The 15,755-nt window shown below is 38.6% G+C and overlaps 2 protein-coding genes and 1 long non-coding RNA gene across 18 annotated transcripts in view; 2 read left to right on the top strand and 1 right to left on the bottom strand.

Moving 5' to 3' along the window:
- TANC1 (tetratricopeptide repeat, ankyrin repeat and coiled-coil containing 1) overlaps positions 1-2,061 on the top strand; it is a 231,026-nt gene extending 228,965 nt beyond the window's left edge. For all 7 annotated transcript variants that reach the window (XM_060152820.1, XM_060152815.1, XM_060152816.1 and 4 more), the window contains one exon: positions 538-2,061. In XM_060152820.1, coding sequence (XP_060008803.1) covers positions 538-1,975 — 1,438 coding nt within the window. In that variant the 3' untranslated portion in view covers positions 1,976-2,061. The remainder of the gene's footprint in view (positions 1-537) is intronic.
- A 663-nt stretch (positions 2,062-2,724) lies between these two features.
- On the top strand, positions 2,725-7,698 carry LOC132522365 (uncharacterized). The gene is made up of 2 exons (XR_009541182.1): positions 2,725-4,781; positions 5,513-7,698. It is a non-coding gene; the product is annotated as an uncharacterized LOC132522365 (long non-coding RNA).
- WDSUB1 (WD repeat, sterile alpha motif and U-box domain containing 1) overlaps positions 6,394-15,755 on the bottom strand; it is a 75,259-nt gene continuing 65,897 nt past the window's right edge. For 7 of the 10 annotated variants that reach the window (XM_060152824.1, XM_060152823.1, XM_060152827.1 and 4 more), the window contains one exon: positions 6,394-6,577. In XM_060152824.1, coding sequence (XP_060008807.1) covers positions 6,420-6,577 — 158 coding nt within the window. In that variant the 3' untranslated portion in view covers positions 6,394-6,419. Of the gene's footprint in view, positions 6,578-12,096; positions 12,189-15,755 lie in introns of those variants that run through there. The other 3 variants (XR_009541181.1, XM_060152829.1, XM_060152830.1) reach the window with 3 other exon arrangements.

The raw sequence follows: 15,755 nt of genomic DNA, 5'->3' as shown, positions 1-15,755 counted from the left end.
ATACTGAACAGCTAGCTTCCAGAAGGCGCAGCAGTGGCTGTCATTAGCAATGGCTAAACTTTTCATTTTCTCCAGACATCTCAGTAACTCTCCCCACAGTTGACATCTGCAACGTAAAGTTCCTAGCTTAGTCCATGTTACCAGTGAGACCGCCAACTAGAGACGCCGGGAGGCGGCGGCGGGGAGGCTGGGTGGAGTCCATAGGTCTTGAGTTGCAGGTGGACGTGGTGAGAGGGATGGGGAAGGTGACGTTAAGAGGATTCTGACCCCCACTGCTTTCTGCCTGCGCTCACCCCAGCCCAGTGGTCTTTATAGAGACAGCAGGGCCCCGGAGCCGCTCAGGTCTGGGTTAGAGTTCAGCGTTGCCACTTAGCCGAGGAACTCTAAGCTAGTTCCGTGGGGTCCGTCCACACCATGACTGTGCAGCACTCACTCAGCTACCTTCTCTTTTCTTCTAGCAGAGCTGCTTTATGAACAGTTACGTTCAGAGCTTGTTCTTACGTGGCCTGTAATTATATCGTCTCTTTTAATATAAAGGCAGTTCACGGCCGCTCTGGCTGACTTGCGGGAAGCCGTGAAGCTCTGTCCCACCAACCAGGAGATCAGGAGGCTCCTGGCGCGCGTAGAAGAGGAATGCAGGCAGCTCCAGAGGAGCCAGCAGCAGAAGCAGCAGTGCCCGCCGCCAGCGCCCCCCGCCGACTCGGACCACGAGGAGGATGCCCCGACCCCCGGCCTGAACGACGGCTTTCACCTCGAGGAGGCTGAAGAGGAGGAGACTTCTCCACAGGAAGAATCCGTTCCCCTCGCTCCCAGGCCCCAGCCGCCCTCCTCTGCCCCCTCCCCATACATCCGAAACCTTCAAGAAGGGCTCCAGTCCAAAATGAGGCCACTATCGCCACAGAATCGGCTGGGGATGAGCAAGCCCCCGAGGGAGCCGGTCGCTCAGCCGGGGCTGAGGGTGCAGCCCACCAAGCAGGCGCAGATCGTGAAAACCAGCCAGCACCTGGGTTCTGGGCAAGCTGGCCTGAGAAATGCTAGCTCGAAAACGCAGGTCTCTTCGCAGAATCCTCCCCCGAGTCCCCTGCCTGGAAGACTCTCTGCCACCCCCGCCGCCGGAAGCAGAAACCAGCATCTGGAGGGAACAGGCACCTTCCCTGCGGGAGCAGCTTCTAGCCACGCGGGAGATCGGCTGGGGCCCAGCCCCAGCGTCCAGCTGCAGCCCAGTGAGGGTGACGCTGCGTATCCTCTCCCGAGTAAGATAAAAACCGCGGAGAGGCTTCTGTCTCGTGCCACCGTGGCTGTGGACGTAGCCCCTCTAAACCCAGGCGGGCCAGTGAGCTGCAGCGACGTGCGACACCCGGCTTCCCTCACCAGCTCAGGCTCTTCCGGTTCTCCGTCAAGCAGCATCAAGATGTCAAGTTCAACCAGTAGTTTGGCTTCAAGCAGCAGTTTTTCAGAGGGCTTCAAGGTCCAAGGACCAGATGCTCGAATGAAAGACAGGGTTGGCAGCCAGGCTCCGAGTGGCCCAGCTGAGCACAGGCCGCGCAGTACTCCGTTCATGGGCATCATGGACAAGACAGCGAGGTTCCAGCAGCAGAGCCACCCTCCCAGCTGCGCCTGGCACTGCACGGTGCCAGAGGGGCTGCCGACGAACATGCCTTCCGCGGCTGGCCCGCAGGCCTCAAGCTCTGAGAAGGCCTCTCTCAAACAAGCAGGAGGATACAGCAGCCAAGCCAAAACCCGTTCTGTGTCTACTCTGGGTGGAGGGGTCCACAACGGGGCCCAGGGGAAGGAGCTAGAAGAAAAGAAGTGCCAAATTCCAGTCCACTGCCAGGACAGCCGGGTAACTAAGACGGTTTCTCATGCGCATCAGGAAGGTCTCTCGAAACAGCAGTCTCACATCAGCAGTGAAGCCCACAGGAGTCACCTCCCTTCAGCAAAACCAAAGCGATCATTCATAGAATCAAACGTGTGAGCCGTGAGGGAGACCCACGTGTGGTATTTGGAAAACGCTGTGCTGGCTCCTGGTAGTCATTAAATGGTTGGTTGTGAGAAACATTACTCTTTAGTCACATATTTATTTTTCCCTTGGGGGTGGATCAGATGCCATTGATATGTTGAAAATGTGGGATTAAATTTCTTTGATAGATAGAAGTCACCAGAAATAAGAATGCTAACCAGAATTGAAAACTACAGCTAGTTATGCCTGTTAAGTTAAAAATTGAAGACAGCCAAGAAGACATTAACTCATGCTTCTCTCTTTTGAAATTATTTGGTTTTTATCACTTTTCTCCTAGCCTTTGCTATGTGGTAAGATCATATTATTTCTTAGATAATGTAAATGTCTAGTGATAAGTTTAGCTCATGACATAATATCCAGGTGATATGTTCTGGAAAAGATGGAATTTTCAAGTTACAGTTCCAATGAGTCATTATCTTAATTTATATATATATATATGCACGTACACATACAGTTGACTGTTGAACAACATGGGACTTAGGGGCGTCCATCCCCTGTACGGTCAAAAATGTACAGTGTAGCTTTTAGTCGGCCCTGTGGAGGGTTCCACATCCTCGTATTCAACCAACCGTGGATCATGTAGTATGTATTGACCAGGGGAAAAAAAATCCATGTTTAAGTGGACCTGCACAATTCAAACCTTTGTTGTTCAAGGGTCAGTGTGTATGTGCACGTGTGTGTGTATATATATATATATATATATATATATGAAAGACCTGAGTAATTTCTAGCTGAATGTGACTACACGTGTTATATGGCTCACTTTTTTTGTTTTTTAAGCAAAATATAAGAACATCCAATTATTGTTCCCTTTATATCAGTTCCCTTAAAAAGATTAAACACCTATTTCTGTGTTATGGTTCCTTTTTTTGGAACTATATTCCCGCTTCAAGGTGTTTTTAATATTTGGAAACAGTATAAACCATTTGGAATCAGGATTGGTGGTTAAGTTGAATTTGGGCTAAAATACTAAGAATACAGCATTCTCGGTGACATGTAAATTAGCTCTCAGTTGGTCCCCAAACTGCTTTTATCAATGATAGCACTCCTGGAACAAACCTTCCAAGGTCCTCTAATGACAATATTTAATTCGGATACTTAAGGTGTGGTTGGTTATTGCTTTCGTTTTATTATAGTCATTACTTTATAGCCACATGTTGTTATATATCATATAGCCAAGTTGTATTCAGACTTGTAAATATAACTATTTGAAGTAGTTAATCTTAAAGTCATACATTTGCATGTTCTTTTTAAGCTTCGTCCATGCTGGTTATTGCACTGAACGATAATATATATGGCATGTTAACAGTATACCAGTAACAGCACTTTATCTCATTTATATGAACACCTTTGAGGTGCTACTTAAGTCCAAACTGATGTATTATTCATTTGTAAAGATAAGGTACAGGAGTGAACCTTGATTTTAAAGGTATTTTTATAAGAAAATGGTGTGCTATTGGAGGATGTTAAAATACTAGTTTGAGAGAGGTGGTGGGAGTGTATTTGTTTTGTATGTTGGGATGTGAAATTTATTTTCTAGAATTGGAGAGAAGGAAGTTCTATATTTACAGAATGTTTTAAAAATGAATAGTTGTAATGAAGTCCCTGTGAGCATCATTATGGTTTTGTACGAATAGGACTCTTCTGGTGTCATTCTCCATTTGTTCCTGAGTGTGTACAGAGTACTTTGTACAGCTTTGTCAGTCTTTTTTAGAGGCGTCTCATGAGTTCTGCTATAACTACTATGGCTTATTTATTGTTTATTTTCTTTAATATTTGTGGAAGTCTTACTCTTTTGTTTTGTAGTTTTGTTTCTGCACAACTACTGTACTTTTCCATATGGAATAAAGACAATTAATAGAATTTGTTTTGCATTAAATGAAACAATGGCTACGTAGAGAAGATCCTGATGTCAGCTATCTGCCTTGCTTAAATCCGGAGTGATTTTATCCTAAAGAAGTGGAAAGCCTTTTTCTCAGTAATACTACAAATACATATTTAATTTTATTTAATAATTTCAGAACAAGGGTAATGGCTTCCAGAAATCCCAAAACATTCCGGGGTCAAAATTAGTCTTTTTGCCTGAAATGAGAAGAACGCATGAAGAGCATTCTGTACTTCTCTGTTCGGAAATCCTGGAGCGTGGTTTTAGTGGCAAGAGTGCATCTTCAGTAGGTAACTCCCACTTTGGTGATACATACACTGAACACTGTGCCAGTGGGAAAGTTTGTTCTTCATATTTCTTTTATCTTTGAGTTAAAAGTGTTTGTCTTTATAACCACATATTTCAAAGTAGTATGAATGAGTGTGAACATTAAACTGTTGTATTGTGATAAAATCCTGATGTGGAATCTTAAGCCTAAGCAACTTCAGGTTATTGTGTGGTTACTGCTATTACTGGCAAGGCCAAGTAAAGTATTTTCAGTCACTCTTGAAAGCTATATATTTAAACTAAAGGTAAAAAACAAAAAACTGGGTAGGAGGGGAAAACTTTATTAATAGATCATTCTTATTGGATGACTTCCTGTGAAGCTGCCAGTGTGACTATTAGAATGTATTATACGTTACATTATGATTTTGATAGAGTCTTAGTAAAGGTATTTGGTCCAGTTACCCCAGGAAGTGCAGTCTCCTTGGGATGCTACTGGTCAGTGCTGAGGACCGGGCAGTGGGCAGGTAGGTGATGGCTGCTCCTGCCTAGTCCTGCACGGATGGTGGTCCCCAAGAGTGCAGAGGGGCCGTGTGGTGTCCTTTCCTATGGGTGAGTTTGGGTTTGGCTTATTTAGTTTGCTTGTGTTTGTGGGAAGGAGTAGCAGCTCCGCTTCGGTTTGTTTGTATGTAAAAACAGATGCACTTCACTTTTGCAAATGGCATCTTAGTTTTCAGCCATTTAACAAGAAACTATCCTAGTGAAACGTAAAAAAGAATAGCACCTTCTTTAACACATTTAGCAAATAACCAACATTTACTGTTTTCTATCAATGACTTCAGTGATTTTCAGTAATTTTTATGTGAAAACCAGCCAGCCTTCTTTGGAAAATAAGTCTATTTTATCAAAACAAAAGATATCTGGTCCAATGGTGGGCTCTGTCAATCTTACCCAGTCTTTTGTTAGAATTATGTTAGCATACTTCCTCTATAGAATACAATAGAAAGACACCTTCTAGAACATGCTCCCATCTTTTGGTCCTCATGAGTAAGAATGTGAGCGGCATGTGTAGTATGAAAAAAAAAAATACTCTTCTAGAATCACGTATTGTGAATCCCAGCTGTGACACAAAGGAAATAAAATTCAGTAATACATTAGGATGACAGAAATTTTACAAAGCAGCAATTACAAAGAACAGGTTTTTGGAGATTTCTGTGGTAGCTTTCCACCCTTCTGTGAGCATACAGCATATTAGCTATAAGTTTATAAAACACTAGAAAAGGCTGACGGAATAAATACTTACACTGATTTTTCCCTTTTATTTCTGTGTTTTCAAATTTCAGAACGACGACAGTGAGGATTTCGGGGGTAAGCACAGAGTCTTGGTCCCTGCCTGCCCTTAGAGTTTAGTTCTAACAAGCTTTCCCACTAATGGCTTCCATTCTGGTAAACAACTTGTGAGACAAATGGAGAGTCAACACAACCTCAGCCTTCCGAACTTGTAGTTTTCTTCTGAATGTTTATCAGGGTGTTGTATTAGCTATCAGTCTGTTGTGTAAAAATGTGTAGTCACCTTAGCTTAAACTATATGTGAGAACTTCTAAGAATTTTAAATTGTAAAGGGAGGCTAGTTTGCCACTTTATATGTTTCAGCAAAGTCAACTTGACGTATCTGTGATAATTTATTCCATCTAACTTGTACCTAGGTTTAGACAATGGGGGAAAAATCATTACTACCTTGCAAACTTAGAATCTAACAAAATTGCTCATTAAACATGTCAAAGTGATTTTCTCAATTTAGTCATAAACAAATCTACAATTGTTTTGCTAAAAATTCTCTTTAGAAGGATTCCAAAGAGTTATCAAATGAACAGTTATTAACTAGGATTTATCTGTTATATTCTAGATTATTCCAATCTTTGGTTATAATGGAATATGATCTATAACAAGAATAAATTTGAGCATGGCAAATTTAAAGTTGTAAAACTTTACTTCTCTACAGGTTAAGCTTTTTTTCCCACTAGTATAAAAAGGCTTTTATAGTAAAAATAGAAAAGATGTTATATGTGTTACTTAGTTTCTATGTTTTAAAGAATGAAAATAGCCAGTAAATAGTTTTTATAGGTAACTAAGTTTAAGAAGTTTACCTTTCTCCTTCTGTTTTGCTTTTAATAATGTCTGATTAGTATCTACCTTTAAATCATTCAAATGAAATCACAGAAAATATAAATAATGCAATATAAAATAGTTTTATTTTTGATGTGTCTCCAGCCATCGATCAATGGCCATTTTCAGAGTCCTATTTGGTATAAGTACCACTGAAGGAAGAACAAGATTTGTCATGGGACTTGTACGTTTCTTTTTGCTGATCCAATTTTCCATTGCTTCCTTTTCGTATGAATAGCCATCTAAAAACAAAACCACATACACAAATTATTTGCAATGTAGGAAAGGGAAGTTAGGATTACTAAAATGGGTACAAAAGCTCCACTGCCAAGGCCTTTACTGTAATTTAAGTGGTAGTCTTGTCTAGCACCACTGCTCCCCAAATATTTCTGCAACAACATCGTAAATTCTACCATTTAAGATGCATTAAGATTGCACAAATTACCTCCAACAGTGTCAAAAAACTGAAAAAAGGACTGTCAAAAATTCAGATGTAGCACAAAGGAAGAAAGGAAACGAGCCAGGTAGAGGAAAGTGGTAGTGAAGCTACAGTGCCCTGCTAGTGCTGTCAGCTATGTGTCAGTTAATGTGGCTAAAGATGGGAGCAAAAAGCTCTGGGGATGACAAGGCAAAACTTTCCGACATGTTGAAAAGTCAGGGAAACAGATACCAAGAGATAATAGAGCTCACCCCACTAAGGACTTGACAGTAAAGGGATTTACTATGCCAAAAAAAAACAACAAAAAAAATTCATTGGCTAAGGTTTTTCATACCATGTTCTTACAAACTTTTTTGCATGTGTTAAGGTTGGAGGTTTTGCTTCACTACTTTTTTTATACTTGTAGCTCTTTCTCTTAAACTTAAAATCTTAGTTCCTAATTACATTTACACATTAACCTATTTCTTTTAATCTGCAATGCATACAACTGTTTCAAACTAACAATGCCAATATATTACTAATGTAAGACTGTAAAAGATTTTTTTCTGGCTCTTTCTGTCACCAAGATAGATCCCCTAGGGTTGTCTAATTGAAATCCTGTGTTTGACAATCACTTGAAAAAAAAATTTCTGATTATGTTACTGGACATATAATGTGGTCCATTTGCTTCCCTTTTTATCCTCCCAATTTTTAGAGACTGGTTTGTTTTTCATGATGTATTTTAACATTTAAATGGTTTCAAAGTAAAAACTATAAAAAGTCACATTAAGAGTTTCTCTGTCCAACCCACGTTCTCTCCCTTCCCATATAGGTAACCATGTATGTTAGTTTGTTTACCCTTTCCTTTTGAAAATATAAGCAAATGTATGTGTACAGACACAGTGCATATACATTCTTACATAAAAGTTAGCATGCTCCACACTATTCTGTACCTGGTTGGTTGGTTTTTTACTTAACTATACATTGCTTTTTTATTCCCCCACAGTACTCCCCTGTATGGATGTATTGATGGACATCTGGGTTATTTCCAATACCTTTTTACAAATAGTGCTGCAGTGAACAGTGAGTGCTATCATTTGGGGGGAGATTCTAACAGTAGGACTGCTGCATCAGAGAAAATGTATACAATTTTGTTAGAAATGCTGGTACTTCCATAGGAATTCTACCATCTTTTTTCCCCACTAGCAATGGCATTTAGAGTGCCTGAATCTTCCCCAGAGCCCAACCAAGAGAATATGCTGTCAAACTGAGTTTTTACCAGTCTCTCATGAGCAATGGTATAGTGTATCAAGTAGTTTTATTTTATTATGAGGGAGCTAGAACATTTCTTTGTATGTTTGAGCCATTTGCTTTTCATTTTCCTGTAAACTGACCATATTTTTGGCTCACTTTTCTAGTAGATTGTTCTTTATTTCAGATGATTTATTTTTGAGATGTAACTGACAGAAGTTTCAGGTGTGCAACATCATTTTTGCTTTTCTTTCTCCAGATTGCTTTGGTTATTTGGAATCTTTTGTGGTTTCATACAAATCTTAGGATTGTTATTTTCTGTGAAAAATGCCATTGCGATTTTGATAGAGATTGCATTAAATCTGCAGACTGCTTGGGTAGTATGGACATTTTAACAATATTCTTATCGATGAGCACAGAATATCTTTCCATTTATTTGTGTCTTCTTCAGTTACCTTAATGTCTTGTAGTTTTCAGTGTACCGATCTCTTACTTCCTGAGTTAAATTCCTAGGTATTTTATTCTTCTTGATGCAATTGCAAATGGGATTGTTTTCTTAATTTCTCTTTCTGCTAGCTTGTTACTAGTATACAGAAACACAACTGATATTTATATATCAATTTTTGTTAACCTGCAACTTTATCGAATTGTTTGATTAGTTATAATAGTTTTTTGGTGGGCTTTATAGGGTTTTCTATATATATTACATCATATGCAATAGAGACAAGTTTTACTTCTTTTCCAATTTGGATGCCTTTTCTTTTTCTTGCCAAAATGCTCTGGCTAGGACTTCCAATGCTATGTTGAATCTAAGTGGTGAGAGTCTGCATCCTTGTCTTGTTCCAGATCTTCGGAGGGAGAGATTTCAGCTTTTCACCATCGAGTATGATATGAGCTGTGGGCTTGTCATATATGGCCTTTATGATGTTGAGGTAATGCTCTCTATGCCTGCTTTATTGAAAGTTTTTTTTTTATCATACATGGATACTAACTTTTGGCAAATGCTCTTCTGCATCTATTGAGATGGTCATATGATTTTTATCCTTCATTTTGTCAATGTGATATATCACACTGATTGATTTACAGATGCTGAATAATCCTTGCATCCATGGAATAAACCCCACTTGACCATGGTGTACGATCCTTTTAATGTGTTGTTGAATTTGGTTTGCTGATATTTTGTTGAGGATTTTTGCATCTGTGGTTATCAGTGATATTGGCCTGTAATTTTCTTTTCTTGTGGTGTCCTCGTCTGGTTTTCTTAAGAGTAATACTGGCTTGTAAAATGAGTTTGTAAGTGTTCCTTCCTCTTCTGTTGTTTGAAAGAGTTTGAGAAGGATTGATACTAATTTTTTTAATATTTATTTCATCCATGGAATATGAACATTTTTCAATTTTTATACTAACTTCTTCTGGATTTTGAGTCCAGGTTAGGAAGTATCCCTATTTCCAGGTTATCAAGGAGTTTACCTACATTTTCTTCTGGGACTTGTAAAGGTTTCATTTTTTATATGTCTAATTCATTTGGAATTAATTTAGATGTGTAGTATGACAGATGAAGCCAGTTTTATCCTTTTCCATATGACTACTTAGTTGTCAGAATACCCCTTTTTTAAATTCCTTATTTTTCCCACTGATTTAAAATTTCATGTTTATCATTCACTAAATTTCCAAATGTACTTGGATCAATTTCTGGATTTTTAAGAATTATTTTCCATTAGTCTGTCTATTCATGTGCCAATCTCACACTGTATACTTTATAGAGACTTTATAACATGTTCTAATATCTGGTAGGGCTCTTTGTTTTTTATTTTCTAGGTTATTTGTTGTGTGTTCTTTCCAATGGAACCTAATAATCACCTTCTGTATTTCTAGGAAAAAGCCTAATAGTGACATCTTGCTCACGATGAGTCTTCCTATCTATCAGTGTGCTATGCTTTCCATTTTTTTCCCAAGTAGACTTTACAGGGATGTTTTATAGTGTTTTGTTTTTGTTCTTGTAAATTGTCTTCCATCATACCTTTTAACTGCTTTTTGTTTACACACACACACACACACACACACACGAAGGCTATTGATTCCTCATTGATGTAACTTGCTAAATGCTGATTAGCCCTATTAACCTGTGTGCCTCAGCTCCAAATCCATATATAATGCTGAGGACTCAGCATGCTGGGAGCCAGGATACTGTAAACCACATTTCTGCTTTGCCAGCTGGCTCCTTGTTAAGTCCTGCAATAGGATTTCTCTAGAAGGAGACAAAAACAAGGTGAAGGCTCCTATCAGTGTTGTGCCTGGTCATGGCCCTTTATCTGGCAGGGGTAACTGGTTATACTCTCCAAATTTTTTTATATTTGCTTCATTGTAGGTACTGCCCAAAGCTCTTACCCTTCCCCCTTTAGAGAAAGAAGCACCAGCTGGGTAGCTCCTCCTTCTTAGAAGCCTGAGTTCTGGTTCTGAGAGACCCACGTGAGGTTCTAGTAACCTCAACTCCTCATTCTCTTTGTTCCCTGCGTCCTAGTGAACATAGATGCTTTCTGCAGATACTGTACCACCTTTTGTTTTTGAGATATAAGTCACATACCATAAAAGCCACCCTTTTAAATATACAATTCAGTGGTTCTTAGTATAATTTACAGAGTTGTGCAACCATCGCGCCACTATCTAATTTCAGAACATTTTCATCATTCCATAAAGAAACTCTGAACCTATTAGCAGTCATTCCTCTCCCCCAGTGACCACTAATCTACTTTGTCTCTACGGATTTGCCTATTCTGGACATTTCCTATAAACAGACCCATACAACATGTGGCCTTTGTTGTCTGGCTTCTTTCACTTAGCCTAATGTTTCCAAGGTTCATCTATGTAGCATGTATAGTATCTGTTCCCTTTTATATCTGATTAATATTCCATTGTGTAGATATACCAGATTTTTAAATTTGTCCATCCAGTGATGGGACATTTGAGTTATTACCACTTTTTGGCTATTATCAATAAGACTGCTATGAACATTCAAGTACAACTTTTTGTATGAACATATTTTCAATTCTCTAGGATAAATATCTAGAAGTACAATTGTGTGGTCACATGGTAACTCTGAGGAATTGCCAAACTGTTTTCAACAGCAGCTGCACCATTTTCCATTCCCACTAGCAATATTTCTGCATCTCCTTGCCATCTTCCATCCTTTTGATTCTAGTCATCCTAGTGGGTGTGAAGGTGGTATCTCTTTGTGGTTTTGATTTTCACTTCCTTTTCCAGTGTTTATTGGCCATTTGTATATCGTCTGTGAAGAAAGGTCTATTCAAATCCTTTACCTGTTTTTTCAGTTGGGTTATTTGTCTTACTATTGAGTTGTAAGAATAGTTTCTGTAGGAAAATATACTCAATTTTTATTTATGCAAAGCTGATATATGCAAAGCTGATATATAATGAACCGCAATCTTACATATCACACTGGCCTCTGAAAAATGATGGGCGTGTGAAATATTGTGAGTTCAGTGACAGCTAATTCATTTGCCACCAAGCTAGATACATATGATAACAGCATGTTGTGAAAGGGGCCCACTTTTGTTATTAATTTCTTAGTTACATGCCACTGTGGTGACCCAATGGTGTTTTTGTTATTTCTGGCGATCTGTTCAACAAGAAGGTGTACTTCCTATTTTGGACTGAGAGGTATGATCAAGCCTATTACTGTGCTGTATTTCTCCTTCCATTGCCTTACACTGTCTGTAGCTTCTGCTCTGTGAAAGTCGTTGCTGTGTTTGGGACTGCATAGGTAGTAATGGTTTGTCCTCACTGAGAATTGTGGTCTTCAGTATTATATAGTATCCTGTGTCATTTTAACTTTTTTCTGGTCTGAATTCTCTTGCAGGCAAGTATGTAACTCCTTTATTTTTAGTTACAACTGTCTCATTTTTGTCTATCCTTTTATTTCTAACCTTTCTGAATCTTTAAGTTAGATTGTGCTTTGTCAATTAACCTCAAATCTTTCATCTCTCTAGGGATGAGTTAAGCCAAATTGTTTATTATCAGTACCTTTGGTAATATAGTTCTGTCATTCTTTTTATATTTTTATAGATTACTTACATAACTTCTTTCACTGTAGAGCTGGTTTCTTCCATTTTGATACTTAGGGAAGTTTGTATTTTTGATCTACTGGTTTACCTTTACACTAATACCTTTTAAAAAGATGAGACCAATAGTATTAGTGTCTATTGGTTCCTTACTATATAAGTAATATTCAAATTAGCTAGTAGTCTTTTTCTGTCCCTCACTGTCTAAATTTCAAATAGGCTTTTTACTCAGTTAATAATCAGTGAGCTTATTCAACTTTTCATACTCTCTACTCTCCATGTTTAATAGTTCTATGATATCTACATTGTTAGAGCCTATTATCATCTTATAGTATTTAACTGAATTCCCTTAAATGAATAATTTTTCCTTCCCTGCCTGTGGGTTGTCAGTTTCTTGAGCGGTAGCAGTGAATAAAATACCAACCCATTCACTCTATGGAGGTACCAGCTTCCTGCTATAAGAAAGTCAGTTACACTAGTCACAGTTTATCCTAAAGTTTAATATAAGCTTTCTATGATATTATAAAGTAGTGATTCTTTGGAATAATCAACAGTTTTCTACTGGGGTCAAATACATTCCCTGAAACATTTGTTTAACAGAGAAAGTAGGGATTCTGAGTGGATCTAGAGCATTGCTATTTATAGGTCAGCTTTCAAACTGTTCTACCAAAGTTCATCCCAAAGCACTAAAAGGTATTATCAGAACTACAATACAAAGCAAGGACCGCTTCCCCACCCACAGACAGTCTGTCTGTCATGTATAATTAAAGAAGCAATGAAACACTGTAACTAGAAATCACTGCATCTGAAAATTTGGGTTTCTTTTAAAAATTCATGCCTGAAGTTTACTATAACTAGACTATAACTAGAGTTAGCTTATTTGAAATCAAACATGTATCATCACTAGGGGAAAAAACTGACGATTTTTAAAAGAAAATATATAGTGCACATTACATTCAGTATTAAGTTTGCTTGTTTTCATATTTTTTAAATTGACCTAAGGATTTTAAAGCTTTCAATAATTTTTAAAATTATTTTTGCCCAGACAGTACCATCTGACTCTTGCTACAAACCAAGATACTGAGTTGACAAATCAAGAGCTATACCAGAAAGAAAAAAAAAAGAGCTATACCAGATAGTTCTAGGAAATAAACAATATTTAATAAGCTCTATTCACAGAATTTTACTTCATAATTATTATTATTATTATTATTTTTTGCAGTATGCGGGCCTCTCACTGTTGTGGCCTCTCCCGTTGCAGAGCACAGGCTCAGCGGCCATGGCTCATGGGCCCAGCCGCTCCGCGGCATGTGGGATCTTCCCGGACCGGGGCACGAACCCGTGTCCCCTGCATCGGCAGGCGGACTCTCAACCACTGCGCCACCAGGGAAGCCCTACTTCATAATTATTGAATATACTCAGATAATTAAGTTGTGATAAGATACCAAAGTAATGACACTTACTTTATTCATTCCATACACTGCTATTTCTAGTAATAAAGATTAAACCCCCAAATTTCTTACTAGATTATACTTAAAAGGTGCTTCTTTTAGTCACCATTTCTAACATGGATAGCTGACTTACAGGTTCAAATGGCTTTGCTCTAGTGAAAAAAGTTCAAGTGAAAAATATTATTAGCTCACAGGCCTGGGCTCTGAATTTTTAATACATCTGTTGTCCAAGTTCTTAGCCCACCGCCGCCCACCTGTTGTCCTGAGAAACAGACAAAGCAAGCCCAACACTCCTTTGGAGCTATGTGCCCTCTTCCTGTACTCAACTTCCACAGGTAACGCTTGACTGAAGACAAGCATGCAGAAACAAAGAGAAGGATTAGATCACACAAACCTCAGAAACTGATAACAGAAACAACCAGTGAGTATTCCTAAAATGGGAATGAATCTAAAACAATGTACTATGAAAAAGAAATATTTAATACTTATACAGCTAATTGTGTATCATTAGGCTGTTCCAGGGCACTGTTACCTGTATTATTTAATCTGTACAACTTTATGAAGAAATTCATGCATGGCCTGAATAACTTTCCAAGATCATACAAGTATGGAAAGACACAGCTGGGATTTAAACCCAAGCAGTCTATGCGCCTTAATCTACATGCTAAATCAGATTTTCAGAAATGACAAATACTGAAATTTTGAAAGAAAATCTCCATGGTATAGCATTAACACAATGCAGAAGAGATGACTGGTAGGCAAGCTGGAGAAGGTGTACAGAATGAGAATAGCAAAGTTTTCCAGAATTGATAAAAGGCACAGAATTCATTCAAGAAGCAGTGTACCCTGAACAAGAGAAATAAAAATACATATCAAACTGAAACAAAAAATCAGAAACTGACATTACACTTGCACTGAAACAACAGACGCTAAAGAATGTATTCTCTATAAATAATTGAGATAAATCACCGTTGAAACGGAGCAGGACCCTATGGTCCTTGCCCCCCGCCCCCAACCATGTACTCAGCCTGCCTTTTGTCTGTGGAAAAACTTTAGCCAAAGAATAAGTTTAATCAGAGTGCAGAAACAAAGGAAAACAGTCAAAGGAGATCAAATAATAATAGTTTAGTCATTAAGCATAGTCAAGGACCTTTAGTTCCTCCTTAAGGGCTACAGATAATATTCTGAGCCATATCCTGTGAGCTGTCTTATAAATACTGAAACCTCCACCAGGTGGAAGAAGTTATCTACATGATGACCAGGCTCTAGTCATGACATAAGCTGCCACAAGAACTGGCCTCAAAGAAATGGAAACCAAACGTGGAAGTGAAGATTAACTGTACCTAAAACGATCAAGATGCCGCTGGCAAGGCCACCGATGACCAATTTCAAGATGACTGTCAGAGCTGACTGTATTGTTTCTGCATGTAGCCCCCTCCCTCTGTCTATATACACTCTTGCCCCCTAATTGTCGGCAGGGGGAGTCAGGCTTTGGACTGGCATCTGCCCTCCCCGCCAGTTGCCAGCCTCCAAAATAAAGCAACCTTTCCTTTCCTACCAACACTTGTCTCTCGAGAATTGGCTTTACGAGCAGCAAGCAGCCAGACCTGGGTTTGGTAACACTGTGAAGGCTTTAGAGAAAACTCAGCGTGCTCAGATAAGGTTTATTAGGTTTTTACAATTTAGAATGATGAGTTATAAATGTGAACACTTATTTTTCTAAAAATTAACATATTTAAATGTTCAGAAGAGATGGAAAGCTTGACTAGTGAAAGTTGTCATTCCTACTCGCTCCACCCCAAAACTAACATTTCGTTTTTAGATTTTTCTGTAATTCTAATCAAAATGTCAATGAGATTTTCTTTTGTAGCATAACAAAATGATTCTAAAATTTATCTGGAGGTCAAAATGGACAAAAATTGCACATGCTAATATTTAAAAATGAAGCTGAGCATAATTAAAACAAAAAAATTAAATATGGCAGTGCCTATCAGTATTGAGAATTTATCCAACAGAAATAGTTCAACAAGTATACCTGTATATACTATATGACTGTGGATTTTTTTCTGCAGAATTACTTGGCGAAATGTCTTAACAGAGTAAGAGTTAATATATGGAACATCCATACCATAAAATACTGTCCGACAGTTGAGAATGAAGTAGTTCTGAATATACTAACAAGGGAATACTATCTGGTATATATTAAATAAAAATTTTTTAA

This window comes from Lagenorhynchus albirostris, chromosome 6, assembly GCF_949774975.1.
Source record: "Lagenorhynchus albirostris chromosome 6, mLagAlb1.1, whole genome shotgun sequence".
Taxonomy (NCBI): domain Eukaryota; kingdom Metazoa; phylum Chordata; class Mammalia; order Artiodactyla; family Delphinidae; genus Lagenorhynchus; species Lagenorhynchus albirostris.
This window is presented reverse-complemented; position numbering and strand designations above follow the sequence as displayed.